Consider the following 15,857-nt stretch of genomic DNA (forward strand, 5'->3'; position numbering starts at 1 on the left):
AAAGCATCCCCCCCTCGTTCTCATGTGATCTTTAGAGACTGCAGTGGCCATGTTCAAATAGGGTATCGTCTGGCACAGCCTGTGGAACCTCTGGAAATTTTTGAGAACATGGCATGCTTTTGCATGGTGTTTGGAAGCTACAGAAGCCATGTAAGAGCATTCACTGGAACTGCTTTAAGAATTATAGTCTTCTCAGATGGGGAGCTGCCTTCGGTTGGTGGCATGGGCTGTCAAGTGACAGAGAACACTGCCCGAAGACAAATGGCACATGGCAGATCCTGGGGAACATATGCATGAGCAATCTCTCTTTTATTTTTAAGTGAATGTTTATAGAAATAATTGTTTCTCTTTTGTTGGGTGGAGTAGGGGCAATAACACACAAGCAGAATCAAGTTAGGCATTTTCCAAATCTCCCTGAATGTAACTAAGCCATCATTGTCACCTTGTTATCCAAGACCTCAGCAAGTCGAGTCTTAATAATAAAAACCTGCATTCTCAGCCAGTTTTTTTCCATACATACTACACTATGCCATACAATGCCATTCCATATCGCATCACAAGGTTTTTACTTTTATTTTAATTAAACAAGAAAATGATCTGAAAATCCTCAAATCATGTCTTGAAATTTGCTAGAATCAATCAAAAAGATGTGATATTATATGTTCTTGTGACAACAATAGTGCTTATTATTAAACTTTCTTTTATTTGTGTGGTTGACAATTGACAAGCAATGCTTTGCATCAACCATCTTTTCTTCAGAAGTGAAAGTTTATGTAGGAAATAAAGCTCAGTTCTGTATATAATTCTCTCTTGAAGGATAACCATTTGGAGTTCTGAGGAAAATTACTTCTGGGCATGTTTTCCTACTTGATTTAATGTTTAATTGCTAAATATTTTGACACCCCCCCCCCCCAGCACAAAATCCACAAACAGAGTGTCATTAGAATGTTATACTTCTATGCATAATATTTAATACTTTCTGCTGTGGAGCTAGTTGTATTATAGAAAGTGACTATGGAGGTTTTTGACCATTATATTAAGTTATTGTTATAATAGTTTATTGAATACTTCACAATAAGATAAATTATGTAATAAAAAGCATAGTGGTTGGGTTCATACGACTTAATAAGCAAAACCAGCCAAATCACATTATGATTTAATTATTACGTGATTATAAGGATATTGAATTATGTAACTAGGGAGCATTGTTCCATGCCATCTAGAATTTCTAGCATCTTCTGTTCTGTGCTGTAGCTTACTAAATCTGTTAAATTTTCATCAGGGGTTTGATGGCAGAATATATTAGGAGATCCCTCTTCAATTTGGTGCTCATAAGATGTTTTAAAACCTGTTATATTGTTTTCCATTAGTCACGCAGTCTAGAATTTATGGTGGAAAACGTGGAGGACATCAGATTGGGGAAGATTTTATTATGATTTTACAGAATGACTAATAACTTTCCTGATCATTATCTGAAGTGTGTGCTTATATTTGTATACACATACCCTTCAAGGCAGTCTTGATTTCTGGTAATTACATGAACAACTCTTTACAGTTACCTTGGTAGTGATTTTTAGGAGATGGTTTTGCCATTACTTTCTTCCTAGGGCTGGGAGAGAATGACTCCCAGATTCCCAGTTTCTAGCCTGATACTTTTTCCCACTACGCCCAACTGGCTGTTGAATAACATAAATAAATAAGTATATTTCTTGTTACTTATCTTTGAATTTGTCTCAAACTTAGAGGGTCTCTGGGAGTTAAAGGGGGAAAATAATCTCCATAGGTTTATTTGCTTTCATTTTCTCCCAAATTGTACAACTCTCTCTATTTACCCTAGGATTGAACTAAGAAATTCTTTTGCTAAGTGAGACATTTATTACGTTAATTTTGACCCTATTTTATGATATCTTTTTTTGCCACAGTTGTTAAGTTAGTAAAATGATTCTTAAGTGAATCTGGCTTCTCCATTGACTTTGCTTGTCAGATCACAGTGCAACTGTCATAAATATGAATCATTTGCCAAGTGCCTGAATTTTGATTACATGACAATGGGGCAATGTTCATAAGAGTGAAAAACAGTCAAAAGTTACTTTTTTTCAATACTGTTATAATTTCAAATAGTAAATTGTTGTCAATCAAAGACTAATTGTAATTTATTCTGGAACTACCAATATTTCTCACATGGCTAACTTAAAAAAAATATTGCAAAATGATTGGTTTCCAGGAAAATAGCAAGCCTTCTGCCGCACGAATCCCAGCGGCCGGTTAGGTCCCACAGAGTTGGCCTTCTCTGGGTCCCGTCAACTAAACAATGTCAGCTGGCGGGACCCAGGGAAAGAGCCTTCTCTGTGGTGGCTCCGACCCTCTGGAACCAGCTCCCCCCAGAGATTAGGATTGCCCCCACCCTCCTTGCCTTTCGTAAACTCCTTAAAACCCACCTCTGCCGTCATGTAGTTTTTGTGTATGATATGATTGTGTGTATGTTTTTATATATTGGGGTTTTTTTAGACTTTTTAATGTAAAATTGTTATTTTTAGATTTTAAATATTAGATTTGTTACCATGTATTGTTTTTTATCACTGTTGTGAGCTGCCCCGAGTCTACAGAGAGGGGCGGCATACAAATCTAAATAATAATAATAATAATAATAATAATAATAATAATAATAATAATAATAATATTTACTACTTGGATTGCAGTTTGATATTTATACACATTCCAAAGGTTGACTAGATTGCCAAATTCAAAGTTAAAAGATAGTTTGGAATTTTGGCTTGTAAAATGGATTATTAATCTTGTTTTATACACATTTGAAATAAAGCACATCATCCCTGAAAATAAAGGCCATGTAGCAAACTTAAATAGTAAATAAGATTAGATAGTCAATTGGAACAAGGACTATAATTATCTACCTTTAATAGAATTGTGATTTATGTAACTAGGTATATGAGTCTCCTGTTAACCTCCTGTGAATAGTCATCATCTTTACTGTGCACGCTCCTAGCTCTTGATGAATAATTTAAAACTATATGTATCGTATTTTCACTGGACTATAAGGCGCACCTAAATTTGCAAAAGGAAAACAAGAAAAAAAGGGGGGGGGTTTGGCCTCCACATGTCACGTTTATGCCCTCCCCGGCCCCCAAAAGCACTCTGCAGTGGTCCACACGGCCCATTTTCACCCATTTTTGCTTCTGGGGATCGGGGAGGATGAAAACATGGTGTGTAGAGGACTTGGGAGTCCAAAAACTAGTTTGTTTTTGGCAGACCACTGCAGAGTGCTTCTGGGTGCTGGGAAAGGGCAAAAAAGTGACACACAGAGGGTTGGGGAGGCCTAAAACGTCAGTATTCAGTTCATGAGGGAAGTGTTTTTAACAGGAAAGTGAACACAAGAACAAGGGGCACAATCTGAGGTTAGTTGGGGGAAAGATCCGAAGCAACGTGAGAAAATATTATTTTACTGAAAGAGTAGTAGATGCTTGAAACAAACTTCCAGCAGATGTGGTTGGTAAATCCACAGTAACTGAATTTAAACATGCCTGGGATACACATATATCCATCCTAAAATAAAATACTGTACAGGGAATAGTATAAGGGCAGACTAGATGGACCATGAGGTCTTTTTCTGCCATCAATCTTCTATGCTTCTATTTTTCTATGAAAGCAGTTCATTTCTAATTTATTTGATTTTGATGAAACATTCACAGAAGAGATAAGTGACATTTAAATTTCTAACATTTATAATCTTCTTCTTATGATTGTTTACCTTTTTTTAAATGGTAGATAAAGTTAAATACATTTATATAGTTGTCCTTGTATCTCGGTTATTAAAATAGGTCAATCTTCCTCTCATATAAGGGACTTAAGTACTCAATCCCACATTTTTTATTTTTGTATACCTATAAAAGAAAATGCATTCTTGTAGAGCTAAGCTTGGGACTTTTACAATTGACAGGACATGGGTGTGATCTTTATTCCTTGATATTAGTTTCCAGGTAAAAAATAATGTGCTTCTATCTGTGCAACTCAAAGAGGTGTGTTTGGAAGTTGATTTGCAAGTTTTTCAACATCACCAAGTTTTAAAAACCATCAATGCTAATCTAGGAAGTACAGTATTTATTTTATTTATTAGTTTAATTTATATGCCGCCCAACTCCCAAAGAACTCTATTTCCAAGTATTAATGATGCTTGGAAATTTTTTGGGAACCTAATTGTTAACTACAGTTGAGATTTATTATAATAACTATTTAGGTCTGCTATTTATAAGAAGTTGTTGTTGCTAATTATTGAGATCATAGCTGTGTACAATTAACTTTATAAAGATGTGTGAACTGGAATTAAGTTATTCATTAGCATTTTGACTTTGCAAATAGTTCAACCCATAAACACTTTAGACACAACAATACCTATATAAGGGATTGTATTTTGAGATTTTTTTTTGAAAAATGAATTTTCATATAGATTTTAAAAAATAAGATTATAAATATAATAGAATGAAGTTCATAGATAAAGCATACTAACTAGGTGCAAGGTGAGTAGCAATTTTCTTTTCCTTGATACAGAAATGGGCAGTCTTTTTGTTTCAGAATCTACAATTCATCCCATTCTCTGATTAGATATAAGAAATTATGATGCAGTAAAATCAAAAGACAGTGGGAAGTAGTTGGGATTAAGGCATAAATGTCTGAGTTCTATCTCCCAGAAACTTAATGTGTCCTTTTTCCACCCTCAGCCTTAAATCTGAGATTTGCTTGGGAGTCATCTCTCAGGGACCATCTTCTCTGAGACAAGTACACTAAAATTAAGAATAAAAGTTGGCTATGTGCTTGGAGAGTTTAGTCTAAGTGAGAAGCTGCCAAGAGCTTTTGGGAACATCAAAAATAACAACCCTGAAGCTGACAGAGAGCCTCCATGAAGAGGATTTATTTATTTATTTATTGATTCATTCATTCATTCATTCAATTTTTATGCCGCCATTCTCCTTAGACTCAGGGCGGCTTACATGTTAGCAATAGCATTTTTTAACAGAGCCAACATATTGCCCCCACAATTCGGGTCCTCATTTTACCCACCTCGGAAGGCTGAGTCAACCTTGAGCCGGTGATGAGATTTGAACCGCTGACCTACAGATCTACAGTCAGCTTCAGTGGCCTGCAGTACAGCACTCTACCTGCTGCGCCACTCCGGCTCTTTATATAAAGGATGCTTTATATAATCTCTGCTACAATGAAGTTTTTCCAACACTACTTTTTCTCAACTATATTTGAACTAGGTTGGTGTGTTTGTGCGTAAAAAAAAGTTAAAAGCAACAATCCTTATCTATTATACAATTTGCCACCCTATTTTTCCTGGCATTCATTTCTGTTTTGCTCTCCCTTTTCTCTGATTTGTCTATTAAATTTGGTTTGGATAACTTTTGGATCAGTTGTTCCTTGAGAGAGAAAAAAAATGTTTTCACATTTGTTTCTCCTGGCTACAGTAGTCAGCTTTATTTCCCTAGAGACTGTAAGAGATCTAAACTGACGTTTGAGCCTACCCGTAAACGGAATGCTAATTGACATTTAAACATCATGAAATAGACTTTGCATGAAATAAGCTTTTCATTGGCCTCTTTAACTATGTATTCTGTATTTTTAGGGGAAGGATTACATATTAATCAGGTACTGGTGAAAAGAATATCTTGTGATGCAGAAGTGGGCATAGATATTGCTAGATGATTTGTGGAAAAAAATCTTAGCATGAATAGTTTGCTTGTTTTGCCCAGCACATATATGTTTACAAATAGGAGCCAGGATTCTGCAAGAACTGAAAGTAGCCAGTATTTCAAACAGCTGCCCAACCCTGAACTGAAAATCTTGGGAGTTACAAAATATGAAGACTCCGCTCATTTGTAAAACACACTTTCAGCTCTTTCAAACATATTATTTCCCCAAATATCTACAAAGTGACTTTCTAAGAAAAGTGGAATATGTTATTTTATTATCTTCCAGGATGCCTGTATGATACATGATGTCATGTTTTGTTTTGTTTTTTTAAAAACAACTAAGGTAGATCTCCAAATATGTTGCTTATGTGCAACATTGTGCCCATGGATACTTCCTTCAGAATCCAAGTCGGCAATGCTGCAGAATATTAACCTTCAGTATCACCGTAAACATTCTTTGGAAATAGAAATGATAACTGTCTGAAACTGAGTGCTTTGTTTAAAACCGTGCCCACTTTCTCTCTAAAAGTTGAATGGAAATTTGGAATGGTAAGCAGTTTTTAGAGTTAAGAGAGGATAGAGAATAATTTCAGTGCTTTGCCTGCTGGTTGTTGGTGTTTTATGAAAGTTTATCAAATCTCAAATGTGCCTTCCATCCCTAAATAGTTGAGACTCTTGGACAGTTTATGTTGCTTTGTCAAGAGATAGCTCAGCAAATTGCATTCTGAGTAAGCAGGCTTTAATATCAATTATATAACCAGTTGTGCTTTGTTCATTTTTAATTTCAAGATCTTTGCTTCTTAAAATACCACCCTGATTGGCTGATTGATTGATTATCTTATTATGGCTGTTTGGTTTCTTGACATAATAATACTGTATTTTCTTTGTGCTCTTCCCTTCCTCCTTGTGGATATTTACGCTTGCCTGAAAGCATACAATTTTTTTTTTCAATCTCACCTTTGAAGTAGCAACCGTCTTCCATCTTAAATGAGGAAATGTAACAATATTAATTGTTATATTTAGTATGATGTTGTCCTCCATAGGAAAACAGCGGTACCACTTTTTCTTACTATTGTCAATATCTCGACTGTAATAATTTGAAGCAGACTCTATAATTTTTTCATCACCCAAGATGGTCAAATTCCAGCTCATCTTGCTTAGTAAATAGTACCAATCTAGTTGAAATAAGGCATTTCACCTGAAGCTAGCAAAGAAAGTCAACCAACCCAAGTTTACCTGTAGTTTACTTCAATCCAAAGAGAAACACTACTAAAACAATCTCTCTGAATGTGGCAAAACGGTCCATGTTTGTACAGTGTGCTTTTAAACTTTACCCAGAGTTAGATATATAGAATCATGAAATTAGAAAGATGCTCAAAGGTCACGGAGCTTAACCTGTTACTGGAGCAAGAAATCCATTACGGTTACTCCTCAGCCTGCGGATTCTGTAATATTAAACTCCATCTCACTCAATTTTTCTAGTAATTGCAATTTTGGCAAATATTATTTTTAAGACGACTGCTTTCTTTGTTCTTTGTCTATTCTGTAGCTTTCCAAATCCTTTTCTGTTATGAGATTTTCCTTAAAGACCCTAGCACACAACTCCAGCCAGTTTGTCTGCAGTTTTCAAGAGGTTGAACAGGACTTTCTTTGGAATGAGGCAAACACAGGGTGGTGTGCTTTCTTGGCTAGCTTGAGGCAAAGTGCTGTATTTCAACTCTATTTGTACTATTTACTACAACTAGACAAATGGATCCAATGATTGTAGCTTGGCACTGCAGAAGAAAAGGTCAATCCGATAGCCTCCAATGACTGTGGTTAGTTAGACTAAGAAATAAAGGTTCAGGTTTTTCACAAGTGCATGAATCTCCACATTGCTCAATAGTATTTGACATTTGAATCATGACTCTGCTTGAATGGAGGCCAGAGGAAAAACACAAGCCTGATTTGATGGGAGACAACCTAGGAACCTGAACTTTACAGCCTTGAAGTATCTGAAGAAAAATTGAGGTGTACATGAAAAGGAAGAAATTTAAGAGTCAGAATCTCACTTCATTCAATGTAAAATACCCCTGCAAAAAGCCTGTAGTATCACAACAGTGACTCTTACAAGAGCACGGGACTTACATATTTATTTTAATATAATTCAGAATAAAAAAAACAAATACAACATAATTGAAATAAAGCTTTTGAAGTTCCATATACTGTATCTTTTTTTAAAAAGTAGCTTCTTATAAATACCGTATTTTCCGGCGTATAAGACGACTGGGCGTATAAGACGACCCCCTAACTTTTCCAGTTAAAATATAGAATTTGAGATATACTCGCCATATAAGACTACCCCTCTTCTGTACATCATAGACCTGACTGAGTCTAGGTCTATGATGTACTTGCATTGAGAAAAAAATCATTTCTGAACATGATAACACAATATTTTAATTACTAATGATGAAGATCTTGTTAAAATTATGAATGAATTATTTAGAGAGAGAGAGCCAAGTGGGAGCACTCTTCTGTCTATCTCTCCATATGTCTCTGTCTATCTGTCTTGTCTGCCTCTCATATTTCTCCTCACCACAATTAAGTTTATTATTATAACTCATCATAATTTGTCAACACAAAAAGGTGAACCTGGCTATTTTTCTTTCTCCTACCATCTATTCTGCAGGTATCTTTCAGTCTAACATGCAGCATGCTGACACCTATGTGAGAATCTATTATGGAATGAGAATCTGTATGTGATATCATGATATGGCAATCCAAACAGCCCATCCATTTTTTCCTCTTTCCGCACTTTCTGTCTTTATCCTCTTGCAATGTCACTTAAACAGATTTTAACTTGTCGGGTTTAATTAGTGACCCTGCCAATTTTCAGTACTGTGCAGTGTGCTATGATACAGAGCAGGGTGAATAATATGACCTCAGCTTTTAAAGTTATTTTAAAATGTTGCCTAAGAAATATGGAAAGAGGATTCTTTTTGGAGGAAAAGTACATTTTCAATGGTTAAACATAAGAACAAATACAAACAGGCAGAAATAAATGCATCCAGTTTAACATTCAATTTTGCAACCACTAATAATGTTGGTCAAGTAGGTACAAAAATACCTGGGGAAATGATCAAAGTCTGGGAAATGGGTCCCTTGTCAGTTAAAAGGAGTGCTGATTTACCACCTGCTAGAGCAGTGATTTTCAACCTTTTTTGAGCCGCAGCACATTTTTTACATTTACAAAATCCTGGGGCACACCACCAACCAAAATTACACAAATCTAATAAATAAATAAATAAATACATACACACACACACACACACACACACACATAAATAACCCCCTCATATATACAATCCCATGTAACATCCCCTTATAAATACAGTCAATCATCAATCATCCCTCCTCAAATTTATACCACTGTCTCATTTCTGGGTTATTCTCCTGTCTTTCCCCCTTTTCTCTCTCATGTTTCTCATTTCTCTCTCTTCCTCCCTTTTTCCCTCATTCCTTCTCCCTCTCACTTCTCCTCTTTTTCCATCCCTGTCTCTCTCCCCCCCCTTACGTGTGTGTGTATACACACTCGAACCATTTCCAAAACCAGTTGAGGGCTGGGTTTTTTTTCTCTTTTATTCTTTTCAAACACAGGTGTGGGCTGGGGGGGGTGTTTCTTATTATTTGGGTGCTTTTTACCATATGCTTCAAGAATCACCTCTCTCCCTCTCTCTTGTTCTCTCTCTCTCTTGTTCTCTCTTATTTTCTTTCTGAGGCTCCTCCCACAACGGTGGCTACAGCGGCGCTGGCGATGCAGCCGCTAGCCGCTCCGAGCGGTGTGGGAACGCCCACCCCTCTCACAGTCCGGTCCCGGGATGACAGTAAAAGGGCTGCTTCCCATCCTCCTTCTCAGAAGGTTTCCTTCTGAGCAAGCTGGCAGGAGGATGGGAAGCAGCCCCTTTACTGTCAGCCCGGGACCGGACTGTGAGAGGGGTGGGCGTTCCCACACCGCTCGGAGCGGCTAGCGGCCGCATCGCCAGTGCCGTTGCAGCCACCGCTAATGTAAAGGGGCTGCTTCCCGGCGGCAGGAACTGCGGGGGGTAGCCGGCGTAACGAGCCCTTGCCACAGCTATCCGCCGCTTCTTTCTTCTCCGCCTCGCCTCCGCTATTCCCGCCGCCGCCTTTGCTCTCCCCGCCGGGCAAGAGGCAAAGGCGGCGGCGGGAGTAGCGGAGGCAAGGCGGAGAACAAAGAAGCGGCGGATAGCTGTGGCAAGGGCTCGTTACGCCGGCTACCCCCCGCAGTTCCTGCCGCCGGGAGTGGCGCTCCACCCCAGCAAAGCCGGCGGCGGGAGTGGCGTCGTCCAGCAATAGCAGCGCTTCGATGAAGCCGGCGAGGGAGCTCCGGAATCGGTTGGCGCTCGCCCGACGCCTTGTTTTTTTATTTCCCCCTTTGGTTTCTCTTCACAGGCGGGAGTTCGGGAGGCAAGGGAGCGCTCGAGGAGACAGCGTCTTGCGGCATCGCCTCCCGTTGGGTTTATGACAAAGGGACGCTCAGCAACTTCTTTTTCCTTTCGGCGCCATAGCCACCCGCAGTCCCCGGAGCCGGCGGGTTGAGGCAAAGGGCTGCGTTTCCCTTCCCTCCCTCCCTCCTGCCCCCGTCCTGAATGGAAGCCCCGCTCGGCCAAGCAGCCCGGGATCTCCGCCGCTTGCAAACCGGGCGGGCGGAGCGGACCCGCGCTCACTTTCGGCTCCGGGGACTGCGGATGGCTATGGCGCCGAAAGGAAAAAGAAGTTGCTGAGCGATGCCGCAAGACGCTGTCTCCTCGAGCGCTCCCTTGCCTCCCGAACTCCCGCCTGTGAAGAGAAACCAAAGGGGGAAATAAAAAAACAACGCGCTGCTGTTGCTGCTGTCGCTGCCGCCTGAGGCGGCGGCACTCGAATCTGGCGTGGTGGAAAATCTTTGCCTGCCTCCAGATTTTCCACCACGCCAGATTCGAGTGCCGCCGCCTCAGGCGGCAGCGACAACAGCAACAGCAGCGCTTTTTCCTTTCGGCGCCATAGCCACCCGCAGTCCCCGGAGCCGAAAGTGAGCGCGGGTCCGCTCCCCCCCCCTCCTCCCGCCCGCGGCTGTGGAATGGGCGCAGTATCCGGCCTATAAGACGACCCCCCACTTTGGAAAAGATTTTCAGGGGTTAACAAGTCGTCTTATACGCCGGAAAATACGGTACTGAAAAACTAGTTAGTGACCAAGTTATCGTGTATTTAAAAAACCACCGTGCCAATTTGGTGCTTTATGAATGGCTTCACGTTTTTGAAGCTGCTCTTTTCTAGATTGGACATCTGAATTACTGAACACAGTATTAACTGATCTTTTGGCAGAGGGAGGCTTCAATAAAATAGATTCTGAACATGGGGTATTTGTCAATAAGGTACATATATGTAGCCGTGTGTGTGAACTATAAACAGAATGGAATAAGAGTTGGAAGGGACTTGGATGTCTTTCTACTCCAATCCTCTGCTCAGGCAGGAAACCCTCTATTGGGAGCCTCGGTGGCGCAGTGGTTAGAGTGCAGTTCTGCAGGCAACTCCGGCTGCCAGCAGTTTGGCAGTTTGAATCTCACCAGGTTCAAGGTTGACTCAGCCTTCCATCCTTCCAAGTTGGACAAAATGAAGACCCAAATTGTTGGGGGTAATATGCTGACTCTGTAAACTGCTGAGAGAGGGCTGTAAAGCACTGTGAAATGGTATATGTCTAACTACTGTTGCTATTGCTGTTCCAGATAAGTGGCTGACCAGTCTCTTCTTAAAAGCCTCCAGTGCTGCTGCAGCCACAATTTCTGAAGTCAAGCTGTTCCACTGGTTAATTGTCTTTACTATTAAGACATTTCTCCTTAGTTCTAAGTCACTTATCTCCTTGATTAGTAGAAGAAAACTTCATTCTCTTATTTGAAATAGCAAACTAACTTGGACTCCTTTCCTTATTGTATAAAATTCAACTCTCAGAATTCTCAAAACACCAGCAAAAAAACTCTGATTAAGAGTTTTGGAAATTGAAGATATTGTTTTACAATCTGGATTAAGGAAGTACAGACATATAAAGTGTTTTTTTTCTTTTAAAAAGATTAGAATGAACATTTGGGATTGGTACTGTGCAAAAGAGGGAGTTGCTGCTTTCTTAATCACACAGAAAACGAACCATATGACATTATGGTGTAATTTGTAGTATTAGCAAATGTTTCAGAGAAACATTTAGAAACTTCAGGCTAAATTGGAGAAAAGATAAGTTTAGATAACCTACATTTCTGATTTTAATTCATGATCTATTTTTTTCTCCTTTTCTTTTGTAGGAAATCCAAGGGAAAACCAAATGGTAAAAAGCCTACGACAGAGGAAAAGAAACTGTATCTTGAACCGGAATATACAAAGTCCAGGATTACTGACTTTGAATTCAAAGAATTAGTTATATTACCACGTGAAATAGATCTTAATGAATGGCTAGCTAGCAACAGTAAGTATTATTATGAGATTTCCAACAACTGAACATTGTATTGATTGATTTTTCATAATCAAAAATGTCCTTAAGTCAACCTTTCTAATGCCGTGACTCCTTAATCCAGTTCCTCATGTTGTGGGGACCCCCCAACGATAAGTCTAGGCCCAATTGTCCCAACAGAGCTTTAAGCTGATTGACAGGAAGGTCAGAGGGACACCCCAAATGTGAACACCTGATTGGTTGGATTGTAAAAATATGTTCCAAGGCGTCACAAAAGAAGCTTTAGTTCCTAACACCATGGGAAATTTGTCTTTTCCCATAGTCTTAGGTGACCGTTGTGAAACGGTCATTTGACCCTCCAAAGAGGTCCCGACCCCCAGGTTGAGAACCACTGTGACTTAATTGAAAGAGGAGAATCTTGCTTCCTGACAGATGCTTCCTTAGATTCCGGGAGTGATCCTTTTCAGCCAGCCTCTTTGAGAGTGAAAGAGCTGCTTTGCAGTGTGAATGGAGATCTTCAAGAATCTAGGCATTGGTTGACCCAAAGGTGCTTTTAAAAGACAACTGGACTTTCTTAGTTTTTTCATTGAAAATGTTTAAGCTTCTTTTTGAACTGAAGAATGTGAGGATTTCTTCCATTAGTTGATGAGAGCAGCACATGTGTGCATGTGTGTATGAGTCTTGGTGGGGAGGAGTAGTGTGTAGGGAGAGGGCAGCTGGGTTTTTTTCTGGTGCTGAGAGCTTTCCCTTCCCAGGATACTTGATGAGGTTAATGGAAAGTGCCTGGTCCCTGGTCTTTGGGGACTTGGTTTTGGAGGTGAGATTGCCGGGGGTGGGGATGGATACCATGGAGAAGTATTGTGAGAGACAGGGAATGGGGCACTTACTGGGAACATAGAATCATTGTCTTATACTAATTTCACATTCCAATTCTTGGTCTCTATTGGTTACATGTGCTCCCAGAACAGCACTTCTAGTATTACACCTCTGGCCGGCAAGATGCATTGGCTTCTGAGTTCAATTCAAGGGGTTGTTTTTAACCTTTAAAGCCCCTCGTGACATGGGGTCAGATTATCTGAATGATTGCCTCTCTTCAATTACATTGGCCCATCCCATTAGATTCACCAGAGTAAGAAGTTGCAAATACCATCCATTAGGGTCTTTATTTAGTGGATGTTAAGAAACAGGTCTTTTCTGCTGTAACCCCCTATGGAGCATCTCTTCCCCCCACCACCAAAGTCAGATTAGCTCTGGCCCTTTTATGATTCCAGAAGTCCCTCAATACTTGCTTATGTCAGCAGATTTGGGATCTCAGGACACTGGGAACACTCTTAAATGCTCAATTACAGGTGATTCTTTACTCTCCTTGTGTCTTTTTATTTTTATATTGATTTTATTTTATAGCAACTATTTTATGTAGCTGCGAGAGCAATCATGGGCTTCCCAAGATATGCCCATGTTACACCAACACTCCGCAGTCTGCATTGGTTGCCGATCAATTTCCGGTCACAATTCAAAATGTTGGTTATGACCTATAAAGCCCTTCATGACATCGGACCCGAATATTTCCGGGACTGCCTTCTGCAGCACGAATCCCAGTGACCGGTTAGGTCCCACAGAGTTGGCCTTCTCCGGGTCCCATCAACTAAGCAATGTCGTTTGGCGGGACCCAGGAGAAGAGCCTTCTCTGTGGCGGCCCCGACCCTTTGGAACCAGCTCCCCCCAGATATCAGATTGCCCCCACCCTCCTTGCCTTTCGTAAGCTCCTTAAAACCCACCTCTGTCGTCAGGCATGGGGGAATTGAAATTTCACTTCCCCCTAGGCTTATAGAATTTATACATGGTATGCTTGTATGTATGAGTGGTTCTTTAAATTGGGGTTTTTAAGATTATTTTTTAATATTAGATTTGTTTATATTGTCTTTTCAATGTTGTTAGCCGCCCCGAGTCTTCGGAGAGGGGCGGCATACAAATCTAATTAATAATAATAATAATAATAATAATAATAATAATAATAATAATAATAATTTGTTGAGGGATGGAGAGATGGACAGATAGATAGATGTGTTCACCTACTTCTTGAAAGCTGTATGGGTGGGGGCCATCCTTGTCTTATGAACAAACTCTTTTAAAGTTAAGGAAATTTCCTTTATAGGGAATGTCCACCATCATGACCCCTGTCTTGTACTTACTGGTAGCAGGAGAAACCTTAAGAGAGTGCTGTCTAGTGATTTAGAAATTATTGGTGAAAGGAATTCCCTAAGACACTCAAGGCCAGCTATGGGTAATACAATTCTCAGCAAGAAAATGCTTCGATAGTTATGATAATGCTGAATGAATGCTTTCACTTACGTCTAATTTCCCAATTCTTGAGCTCTCTTTTTTAGCCTCCAAACATGCAGAGTAATAATGGAAACTTTGGCATTCTTTTGTCTTTCAGCAACAACATTCTTCCACCATATCAATTTACAGTATAGTACCATCTCTGAATTCTGTACGGGAGAGTCATGTCAGACCATGGCAATATGCAATACGTAAGTTGTAGCTTTTTCTTTTATTTTGATGGTTATGAATGTTTCTTCTTTTCCAATGGAGGGATGCAAAACAATCGTCCTTCCGAGGCTGAACGTTTTTCAAAGTAATACACTCTCCAGACTGTCAAAATTCCATTACTGTATCATTATTTTTGAAAGAAGAAAATTGAACACTGCAGGAGCGAAGTGTTTTTAATAGGAAAGTGAACACAAGAACAAGGGGACACAATCTGAAGTTAGTTGGGGGAAAGATCAAAAGCAACATGATAAAATATTATTTTACTGAAAGAGTAGTAGATCCTTGGAACAAACTTCCAGCAGACGTGGTTGGTAAATCCACAGTCACTGAATTTGAACATGCCTGGGATAAACATATATCCATCCTAAGATAAAATACAGGAAATAGTATAAGGGCAGACTAGATGGACCGTGAGGTCTTTTTCTGCTGTCAATCTTCTATGTTTCTATGGAATACTTGCTTAGGAATGGCATCCATATTTCCAGCATGGGAGGGGCAGAGCACAACAGCATAGGAAAAATCTTACCTGAATCACCCTACATTATTTTTTCCTCTTATTATGATCCTAGTAGTTACTTTCTCTCACAGAAAAATATTTCCTAACCCTACCCATTTAGCCTATCCTTCACTCTATGGAGGGTTATTTGTTTGCTTGTTTGTTGTTTGCATTTGGCTGCAGCTCTGTGATATATGAAGTAGGGGTGGGTTATGATTTATTTTGCCGCCAGTTTGCTTTCTATCGTACCACATGGCTGTGTGCACACAGCATGTTGCTTAGCCTTGCAATGTGCATGCACTTCCTGGGCTTACACATGCATTCACAGGGCCGAAAACTCAAAAAAGAGACTAAAACCAAAATGGTGGCGCATGCACAGGGCTGAGAACTTGTCTTCTGTGCATGCACAGAAGCAAAAACTAGAAAAAAATAGCAACCAACAACAACAACAAAAGAAAGATGGCGGTGTCCACGGACTGGCACCAGCAGAACCGGCTCCATAACATTGCTACCAGTTTACTACCAGTTCTACAGAACTGGTATGAACCAAGAGGAACCCACCTCGTCTTCATATATCAATTCAGACTTCAATCAGCTCCTTAACTTAGCTGTTCCTTTATTTCAACAC

At 39.8% G+C, this 15,857-nt stretch overlaps 1 protein-coding gene across 3 annotated transcripts in view; it reads left to right on the forward strand.

Annotated features, from left to right (window-relative positions):
- MOB2 (MOB kinase activator 2) overlaps positions 1-15,857 on the forward strand; it is a 145,852-nt gene that overhangs the window by 117,050 nt on the left and 12,945 nt on the right. For all 3 annotated transcript variants that reach the window (XM_070765146.1, XM_070765137.1, XM_070765130.1), the window contains exons 2-3: positions 12,035-12,195; positions 14,621-14,714. In XM_070765146.1, coding sequence (XP_070621247.1) covers positions 12,035-12,195; positions 14,621-14,714 — 255 coding nt within the window. The remainder of the gene's footprint in view (positions 1-12,034; positions 12,196-14,620; positions 14,715-15,857) is intronic.

The sequence above is a fragment of the Erythrolamprus reginae genome, chromosome 1, assembly GCF_031021105.1.
Source record: "Erythrolamprus reginae isolate rEryReg1 chromosome 1, rEryReg1.hap1, whole genome shotgun sequence".
NCBI lineage: Eukaryota > Metazoa > Chordata > Lepidosauria > Squamata > Dipsadidae > Erythrolamprus > Erythrolamprus reginae.